Source organism: Brassica rapa, chromosome A04 (genome assembly GCF_000309985.2).
Source record: "Brassica rapa cultivar Chiifu-401-42 chromosome A04, CAAS_Brap_v3.01, whole genome shotgun sequence".
Classification (NCBI taxonomy): Eukaryota; Viridiplantae; Streptophyta; class Magnoliopsida; order Brassicales; family Brassicaceae; genus Brassica; species Brassica rapa.
Window position 1 is genome coordinate 179545 of NC_024798.2, and position 9641 is coordinate 189185.

The following is a 9641-nucleotide window of genomic DNA, read 5'->3' on the forward strand; positions in this document are numbered from 1 at the left end:
GACAAAGATATATGATATTTAAAAAAAAATGCTGTAGTTGAATCGAAATCTGGATTGAACATCCTAACCAAATTTTTTAGAGACACTGTTTTTTCTTAATTATCTTCCAGAATACCACAACTTTTATTTTCCTTTATAAAATATGACAAATTTGTAAACGTAGGAACCCTTCTCATGCATGCAAGAGCTCTTCTAAAAAAAACAACAATTTGTAGTGTTTTCAGTTTAAGATTATGGGAGTAGTATAAACAAATCAAAAGTCATATATGTATATTAGTTTTTTTTTGCCACACACTCTCCCATTGTCTTTTTATTAGTAAATAGTTAAATCGCAAATAGCTGTGGGATATTTTCTTCGGAAGATCAATACTAAGCCCAAATGGAAGCTACACAAGGTGGTGGTAAGGAAATGTGGAAACTTGTGTATGCATGCATCTCTTTTTACCATGGCAGCTACAAAACTGAGTCAAAACAAATTAGAAAAGAGAGCTAAGAAGGCCCTTTTTTTACATGTGATGATGTCATTCGGTAACTCGAGACACAAGCCAGTCCAACGTCAAGAGCCTCTTTGTGTCTGCATCAAGGGTTCAATACTTGGAAACATCATCTCCTGCTTCTCCAAGGGCTTTGATGATGTCTTTCTGTATTATTTTTTTTTTTTTGCAGATTAATATATATTGCAACGGATAACAAGAGAATTGTAAAAAGAGTTAAAAAGCTAGCTAGTGATCAAGAGAGATAGAGACCTCGATGGAGAGAGGTGGAACAGTTAGGCCATAACGATCAATGACTTGACCGTCTTTGCCGACCAAGAACTTGGTGAAGTTCCATTTAATCCTTGTTCCGAAGAAAGTTGGTTTCTTTGACTTGAGGAATTTGTAGACTGGTGCTGCGTTTTGTCCATTTACACACACCTAAAAAAGGCAAATTATACATCAAAATATGTTGTTAAAGACAACTAAAGAGATGAATCAGTAAGTACGTAGAAGTGTTCATGTTGATGTCACCAAGCATATTAACGTCAAACTAATAACATTTCTTGAGCTGTTTTTTCTTTGCAAGAGAAGGAAGAAATGGTTATGGCACAAAGGTGGTTAAATAACCTTTTGGAAAACGGGGTACTCGGCCTTAAACCTTGTACAAGCAAATGCATGAGCATCTTGGCTTGTCCCAGGCTCTTGGTACATAAACTGGTTGCATGGAAACGCTAATATCACAAACCCTGAACACAGCAAAGCCCATTATTTAAGATTACAGTTTTTCAATCACATACATTTAACAACAATATGATTAAAATAAACCAACAAATAGAGGATTTAGATAGAGGTTATGAAACCCTAGAATCATAGAGGAGAGAGAGAGAGACCTTGATCATTGTATCTCTGGTAAAGTTCTGTTAGCTGGGTGTAATTGGATTCCGTGAAACCGCTGTTCCCCAACCACAAACACACACAAAATTTGTAAAACGTTTTGATTAGAACCCAAGAAAGAAATAAAAGAAGAGAGACGGACCATTTAGAAGCAACGTTCACGACGAGGAGAACTTTCCCTTGATAAATGCTAAGATCAACCTCCTTGCCGGTACTATCCTAATTTCCGGCGGACAAATAAACCAAAAAAAAATCTATAAAGAAGGGAGCCAGAAAAGTTTCATCTTCTCGGCGATGTGTTCATAAGATCAAATAGTGTTACCATTCATTTCTCGTAATCGATAAAACAAATAACAAAACGAAGAAAAACCTTGACGGTGAACTCATGGATGGACTTTTCGGACACTGCTGATAACGAACCACCCATCTCGTGAGGGATAAGTTCTATATGTGTCTGCTGCTGTCTTAACCCACACACGCCTCCTTTGTAATTGTTAAGAGTTGGGTTTCAAGGAGAATGAAATTTTGTTTTACTATTCTTCTTCTATTCCCTTAAAAAGAATGAATATGTTTACCATATATTATCAGGAGCAGCAGCACAGCCTGGTAATGCGTAACAAGACACCATTCTTGCAATTATAGTTTGAGCTATTTGTTCCTCTAACCATATTTTTCTAATCTAAAATAATTATTGGTGTCTTTCATCTTTTTTAACCAAGAGACAATGCCTATCTAAATTTCCACAAATGGATTTACCAAATCTTTCTCACGACTTGCTGCTTTTTGAATTCAATTTATCAATGAGGTTTTTAGCAACGACATAATCATCATATGTACACTTACAGAGTGCTTTATCCTTCACTTCTCTATTTAAATCCCTAAACAAAAGCCTTGAATACATCTCTCTTTCTTTCTTTCTCTCTCAAATGGCCAAGTTATGTTCCATCCGAGCTCACTTTCTTCCCTAACCTACTTAGCCCAATATCTTCAAACTAGAGCAGACAGAGCACCTCCCGCATAGGACTTACCCCGTCTATCTCCATCTGTAAATGTCTGTAACTCACCTCTGATGCCATGTGCCCTGCGGATCTGCAAAAAAATATACTCAAGTTTACTTGACAGACATAAAGGGGTGCAGTAGAAAGATCCCAGTGAAACGAAAATGGCTCATCTAGTAACCAGGTTCAGGTTTCCTACACCTAAGACAATTCCAGCATAATAATGTTATGAATACGGCTAACTAAGACGGCTGATCTAGTTTGTGGGAGAGTAGAGAGAGAGTGGGCCTTTTTTTTAATTTCATTCCCAGGGAGGATTAAGCATGAATACCTCTCATTGGGACTGGAACAGGGCCTTCCGAATGTGGTTTATGTTGAAAAGAGTGTCTGTTGTTGTTGTTATATGCACGCGGAGAATGATGACTCCACCTGTGGTTCTGAAACCTTCCAGAGTCACGGTGATGGCCACTGTATGAACTGGATTGGTAATGGCCTTTGTGTCTGTCCTGATATCGTGGACCTGCAAATACGAGCAAAAGGATCCAATGCCTATTAGCATATATATATATGTCCTTTGCCTATGCATGCATAATAAAAAGGTCAAAGGAGCCCCCATACCATGAGAAGGCGGCGGATGATATCTCCAATTGTCTCGACTCTCATATGGTGCATGCCTCATGCTTTCATGGCTATCATGATAATTCCTTTCACCAAAATCCCCTGTGTAATGCGATCCGTGAGGGTAGGATGGACCTTCTGTCATATGGTTGTCCGGCTCCATATGTGAATAATAGTGATGAGAAGACGGAGGTGGGGGATTAGGTGATGGATAAGGCCTATGCTGGAAGTCAGAACCCTCACCGCGTGGCATGCTTTTTGACAAAGATGCACGGGAACTATAAGATGATTCAGGACTTCGGTAATGCGTAGATGGATTCATCCGTGCCTGCTGATCTCCCTGGAATGTTAAAACCAGAAATGAAGTTAGTAATCATGTCTCAGTCATCGTCACTATGTTTATGTTTAACCGAAAACATTCTTTAAGAAGAAAAGGACGTACGTGCATGCTTTGATATCCACTGCCGTCGAAACCATTTGTGTAGGAATTAGACTGCGCATTCTGTGAAGGGGGAGCTAATGGAGATAACGAGGTCACATTCTGATGTGAAGTGCCAGAGACAGGCTGACAATATGCAGACTCTGTATTATCAGCTTGATCAGTGGGTGCCTTACTTCCAACATCCCAAGGTGGAGCCACGTCTTCCATTTCGAGCTCGCCGTCAACATCTTCAAGTATACGAGTATGCCTTTCAGTAATGGAAGGTGTAACATGTTCTTCTAAAATTCTGGACTCGTGTTCAGGAGTGACAGACTCAAAATCACCCCCATCCGAGTCACTTCCTTCGTCTTCAACCTTAAGCATTGCAGGCATGCACAATCCATGAAGCTGGAGGGTTGAATTACTGATACACAAAGACGAATTAAGCTATGACACTAAAGTTTAAAAAAAAAAAAATCTCAAGACTGAATAGACCCAAACTCTCACCTTCCATATTCATCCACGAGCATACCCTCCATGTCTCTGACGGGGTCATCCAGCGCCCTTTCTGTTCGCGCTGAGCGCCGAGAATAGAGGCAAGCAGGTGCGTTACTATGTGAATCAAGTTCTCTTATATGGTGACGAACAATAGATTCAGGAAGGATCCTTCTTTCGAGCCAAAGCCTCAAAACCTATATAAGAGCAGAAAAGGTGAGAATACATATTTATATTTAAAAAAAGAGCCAAGTAAAAAAATGAAAATTATCCAATACCTTCAAGCACTGTCTCCGGTTTTCTTGTGTGGTAGCTCCAGCTGGGACAGCAGCAGCCAACAGGCGAGGCAGCATAACTTGAATGGATGAAAGATAAACACCGCCAGCATCACCTGAAGAAAAAGACAATAGCCACAAAGTTAATTCGACATTGAGAACCTCGATGATGCGACTAAGCTAAAACACTAGATAATGTAACTCACCACTCAGACCTTTGGAACACTGAGCTATAGAATCAACAAGGAAAAATAAGTCCACCCTCCTTTGTAAGTTTGACTCGCTTTCCAAAGTATGAGCAAGAATTTCCATGGCCTAAATCAAGACACAGCGATTCTTAACAACATAGGCCAAAATCCCATAATATAGTGTTTTATAAATCGCACAAAAGCACAGTGCAAACAAGTCCTTTTCCTCATGCAAGAGGTAGATACTATAAGGCTTTCCCTAGTTCTAGGCTTATCAAGAGTGGCTGGATGCAGCATCCGAAAACAGTAAAGCAAATACTATGAAGAAGGATTTTTAAAATTCGTATTAATACATAACATTGGTTTGGTAGATATGGTCACTGTTTAACTGAAGCAATTAACTATTAGTACCATGTGATAGTTTTTTTTTATCATAGGACAGATCCAGTTATTATGATTCAAAAATCTATAAGGAAGTTGCCTCCAAAAAGCAGGAACGTTGAATTTCTTATGTTATCTACATAACAGATGGGATCAACAAACAGATAATATCATAAGCAGGAAGAACGTCGTACCTTTGCCGACATACCAAATTTCACCAAGTCCATAGCTAAACGAGTTGCACGGCCAATGGTCTCCTTTGTCCTCACCAAGGAAGCAAGTGCGGTCTCAAAAGATTCAATGGTGAATTGCACATCAGAACTACCGATTTTATTCACCTGAGTTACACCAATTTCAACCCTTCTTTCTTCTTTGCCTGTGTCATCACTGATAGTTTTTTTCTCGCCACTGGTGCTACAACTATTGTTGTTCTGCATACCATCTGCACCTTCTACAGTAGACACATTGCCATGTGGAGCCCCCCTGGCAGAAGAGTCAGGAGATAGACTCATTTTTTCACGTGAAAGGTTCTCAGATACTGAGACAGAATTGGTGGCTTGGATCTGCTCTTTCTGCTCATCCGCCTCACAGCTGCAAATGCACACGGACAGACCATATAGTTAGTCAACCCGTTCTGGGAACTGGAAAAGTTTGATGAAGATAATGTCTAAAGAGACTTGATCTAAAAACTCAATATGCTTATCCTCTACACAGACTTTCACCGTGAGAGCAAATTTTAACAGGAACTGGGAACCTTCAATCATAAAAGATACATGAAAACTACACAAAAGTAAAAATAATAGTGTAATGGGTTAGTATGTGAAAGTCTAAATATATATATATTCCTATTCATGACCTACATCAATCTGAATATGAAAACTCCATACAAATATTCCAATATATGTAGAAATTGAACACCTAATTGTAATTTCAAAAGTTATTCTAATCAGGAAAACAATAGGAGAGACACCATGGTTAGAGATTAGCACATGAGTAGACGGACAAAATCAGTAGACTCACCTCTTTTCCAGCTCTTTGTTCTCCACAGCATCCTCACAGTGGCTATGCACCGTTTCATACTGAGGTTCCGCTTCTTTATCCATCATATAACGTTCAGTGGCAGAGGGAGCTGGATTCTGTATTATCTGAGCTTGCTTGCCACTATCAAGTTCTTTACCCAGACTTCCTTGTTTTATTTCCAGTAGAGTGTTTTCAGTTTCCTGCATGTTTTCAGCCGCCTGATTATTGACCACTGAACAGAACGGTGGAGAATGTTCTACAACTTGGGACTGAACACCTTGAGTCACATTATCAATATTCTCACATTTTTCTTTAAGGGAAGCATCTTCAACAGCGACCAATGATTGGTCACAAGAATCATGGTCATGGCTTTGGTGTTGATGAGGAGACTGAGCAGGTACCCATGACGCTGTCATATCCAAACCCGAGCATAAACTCGGGGGATTATTTACAGATGAGTCCACTGTATCAGGATTCAAAGGGGTTCCGTTGTTCTCACTTTGACGTGTGCATTGCATGCCAATAGGATCGGACTCAACATTTTGACAGTTTATGGTTTGTGATTCCTCCGAACAACCCTGAAAACCTTCAGATACACGAGTGTTCCCTTCTAGCGAACTGCCAAGTTTATTAGACCGTGCTCGAGTTACTTCATCATTTGGCGTCATGCTAAATTCGTTCTCATGGACCTCCATAGCAGTCTGTTTATCTCCTACAGTCTGAACACAGGATATAGACGGAGACATTCTGCCAGAAGGTTTTCCCATATAAGGAGGCACTACATCAACCATATCACCTGGGAGCTTACCAGACAACTCAAAGCTGTTAAATTCTTTGGCCGCAGAAGTATCATGACCAGATACAATATCATTTTCATGATTAACCGAGGGGCTTGTTTGCATGGCTGAACTTGTTGGAGTGTCTTTGGATGATCTTTCTTCGAACTGTGAAGAGGCATTGACCTTTTCATCAGCGTAATAAGCTCTACTCATTCGGACTCTGGCTCGTTTTACCAGAGGCAAGTGTTCATCCCCATTCTCTGCACAGAGCCTCTCATTCAGCGTTTCATGAGAATTTTGAGACCCCTGGCAGCTATCACACGCCTTGGTCCCAGAACCTTCTTCTGCTTCAATTTTAGCAGGAGGGTCAACAAGGTCACAGGTCTCACGTTTTCTGGTAGGCTTCCTCCTCTTCCTCTTCACCATGGTACTAATTTGGAAATCAAGCCCTTTGCTGAGCTCATGACCTCCTTCGCACCCCTCACCAACAGCATCAGGATGCTCAACTTTGGAACCAGAATCCACACCATTGCCCATATTCCTACTATTATTGTCAGACTCACCTGTAGCAATTTCAGAGGCGTTTTCTTCATCAGATCCGTGCAATTTTTGAACTGGTGAAACCACATCATCTGATTCAGAAGGACCTGACCTTCGGATCCTCTTTCTCCTTCCTTTAGTTCCATCATCTATATCATCTACACTGTGGCCACCATCACTGCATTGATGGATGGACCTTTGAAGCCTATCGAATTCCAAGCTTGACGAGATTTTAGAGTGCTGAACCGGTAATACTATTTTCTGTGGAGCACACTTTTGAGACCGCGCCCGTTCATTTCTTCTCCTTGAAGAATGTGTAGCTATCTCACACAGATCTTTGGCTGCGGCATTATCACAGGCTCCATTACGAGCTAGACTATTATGACGCAGAGCTAGCATTTGTTCAGCAGCTGAAGCATCCTCGCTGAGAAGAGTCGATTCATCTCTACCATGACTAGATGATTCTATTTGTGTATCAAGTCTTGTACCAATTAGATTTTCACTGGCCTGAGGCAGCTCTATAGTATTCCCAGAACTTCCAACCGTTGTTTCTTCAGCAGATTTAGGACCATTAGACTCGTCCAGCTGTTTCAGCTTCTCGTAACTCTCTGCGATCTCTTTAACCGCACGGACAAAATCTGCACCTTTTGCATGCCGTTTTGTCAAAAGCGATTGCTTCTTCTCCTCCGTAAATGATTCAACATCAGCAGGATTGCAGAAAGCTCTGCACATATACCAACAAATATTACTAACTGCAAACGAGGGGGGTAAAGAACAGTTAACTGATCCAGAGGAAAGAGCAAAAAGTGAACACAGCTTACAAGCTTAAATTGATTCACTTAATCAATTTAATTTGATAAGCCAGCAGCTGTTCTAAAATGCTCTCTTCATAATAAATATACATAATTCACATAACCGTATTAATGATGCAGCAAAAAGAACAATCACTAAATGTTGATGCTAATCTGCAAAGTAGGTGATAAAACAGTTTTCAGAGAATTCAACATTGAAAAGGCTTACAACAGATAAATGATAACAAAAGTCACCATCCGTTAAGTAAGCTATGTCGCCAACAAAATTTAAATGATGTATGTTACCATCCGTTATGGAAGCCCAACCCATAAGTAAGGAACAGTTAAATGATAACAAAAGTCACCATACGTTATGGAAGCTCAACGCAAGTAAGCTATGTTGCCAGCAAAAGTCACCATCCGTTAGAAGAAAGAAACTCAAAATTAACACTAACTCAAGTGAGCCCCGAATTCCGAACAAGGAATAGTTCTGATCCTAAAACAAGTAAAACTATAGCTTAGAGAAAATACATCACATTAAGAATACCCTGCCTCAACAAGAGAATTTAAAAGTGTACTGTCATAAAGAAGCAACCAGCTTGTACTTGTTAATCTATAGCTAGAGAGGAACCAAACTTCATTACCTCGAATGAGGATCATGCTAAAATGAATTAATCTGCTCGAATGGTGTGGCAAAATTAATGAACTCAAATAAGTATAAGATAGAAACTGGAAAGGAAATGGTAGCATTCACCCAAGAAGGGAAATATGAAAAGAAACTAAAACATATGTAGGAAGGCAATATAGTAAAGGCATGAAAGAAAACTCACATCTGCTGTGTGCCAAAAAAGTGAACCAGTACTTTCTTCTTATCCGCTGAGTAGCCCCACTTTTCTGGTTCACTAACCTACAGTTGCATCCAGCAGTAAGCAGACGGGGGTAAGTCATCCAAAAAGGAAATAGAAATTGTAAACAGTGGATTGTATCATCATAAGAAACTATGAACCATTGGTCTAGTAACAAGTATAATAATTTGCTCATGTTCCTGTTACAGAAGATGTATCAGCCTAATAAAACTGCTAAGCAAAACTATGGATCAGAGGTATCTAATAACAGCTACAATCATTGCTCACTGGTATATCTGCAATCTGCTAAAAAGGCAGTCGATAATAGACATACACATCAAATCAAAAGACGATATTTTCAGCTTAGCTATGCGCAGAGAAGATACACAGACATGCAACTTGAAAGACCACCAAAGTTAAGCAGAGTCAGGGCGTAAGCAATAAAGCGAAAGGAAGGGAGAGAGGCACAAACCGCGGCAGGCCAAGCAGGAAAGCCTTTGACTTTGGCAAGCACGAGATCGCCAACCTTCCACTGTCTCGGGGCGGATGCAGCGGCGGCAGCCTTAGCACCGCCTTTCTTGCGGCTCGGAGCCATCAGGGGAAAGACGATGAAGACGAGGAATCGAACTCTCCAAGTGAAGCCACAACCGCAGGCGACGATTAGCAGTGGGCTAGGGTTCTTCGGGAAAAGAAGTAGCAGCAGGCATTCAAAAATCGGAAGAATCCAATCGACGGAGGGCAGGGAGAAGCTAGATAGAAAACTGGTCTAGTAAACCCCTAATCGATTCGATTTTGGGGAAGAAGAAGAAGAAGAAGATTCGCAGAGGAAACCAAAAGGGAGAAGAAGATTGAGAGGAGGAGGAGGAGCCTTGTGTTAACCAAAAAATTGATAATGCCTCTCTCTCTCTCTCTCTCTCGGT

The 9641-nt window shown here is 40.5% G+C and overlaps 2 protein-coding genes across 3 annotated transcripts; both read right to left on the minus strand.

Annotated features, from left to right (window-relative positions):
• Positions 1-61: 61 nt before the first annotated feature.
• Positions 62-1877, minus strand: LOC103862750 (probable glutathione peroxidase 5). Its single transcript, XM_009140443.3, has 6 exons — positions 1741-1877; positions 1513-1589; positions 1367-1428; positions 1104-1222; positions 747-914; positions 62-641 (listed from the first exon to the last, which is right to left on the minus strand). Exons 1-6 carry the CDS (start codon positions 1795-1797, stop codon positions 588-590), a joined length of 537 nt encoding a protein of 178 aa, XP_009138691.1. The 5' UTR covers positions 1798-1877; the 3' UTR covers positions 62-587.
• Positions 1878-2143: 266 nt separating this feature from the next.
• On the minus strand, positions 2144-9606 carry LOC103862749 (protein HUA2-LIKE 3). Of its 2 annotated transcripts, none has more exons than XM_009140442.3 (11): positions 9194-9606; positions 8707-8783; positions 5767-7809; positions 4941-5337; positions 4393-4492; positions 4181-4293; positions 3915-4099; positions 3429-3831; positions 2987-3326; positions 2700-2888; positions 2144-2459 (listed from the first exon to the last, which is right to left on the minus strand). In XM_009140442.3, the coding sequence occupies exons 1-11, from the start codon at positions 9314-9316 to the stop codon at positions 2431-2433; spliced, it is 3999 nt and encodes a 1332-aa protein (XP_009138690.1). In that variant the 5' UTR covers positions 9317-9606; the 3' UTR covers positions 2144-2430. The 2 variants fall into 2 exon arrangements, with proteins under 2 accessions (XP_009138690.1, XP_009138689.1); XM_009140441.3 differs by having other exon boundaries at positions 4384-4492; positions 9194-9604.
• Positions 9607-9641: the final 35 nt, after the last annotated feature.

What these genes read in the sequence shown, in the direction of transcription:
- LOC103862750 (XM_009140443.3), bottom strand. Translation starts at nt 1,797, where the DNA reads ATGGGTGGTTCGTTATCAGCAGTGTCCGAAAAGTCCATCCATGAGTTC. An exon ending in TCCATGAGTTCACCGTCAAG is followed by an intron (nt 1,590 to 1,740) that starts GTTTTTCTTCGT and finishes GCCGGAAATTAG; the next exon opens with GATAGTACCGGCAAGGAGGT. An exon ending in CCAGAGATACAATGATCAAG is followed by an intron (nt 1,223 to 1,366) that starts GTCTCTCTCTCT and finishes TGCTGTGTTCAG; the next exon opens with GGTTTGTGATATTAGCGTTT.
- LOC103862749 (XM_009140441.3), bottom strand. Translation starts at nt 9,316, where the DNA reads ATGGCTCCGAGCCGCAAGAAAGGCGGTGCTAAGGCTGCCGCCGCTGCA. An exon ending in TTCCTGCTTGGCCTGCCGCG is followed by an intron (nt 8,784 to 9,193) that starts GTTTGTGCCTCT and finishes ATGCAACTGTAG; the next exon opens with GTTAGTGAACCAGAAAAGTG. An exon ending in CTCGTGGATGAATATGGAAG is followed by an intron (nt 3,832 to 3,914) that starts GTGAGAGTTTGG and finishes TTTGTGTATCAG; the next exon opens with TAATTCAACCCTCCAGCTTC.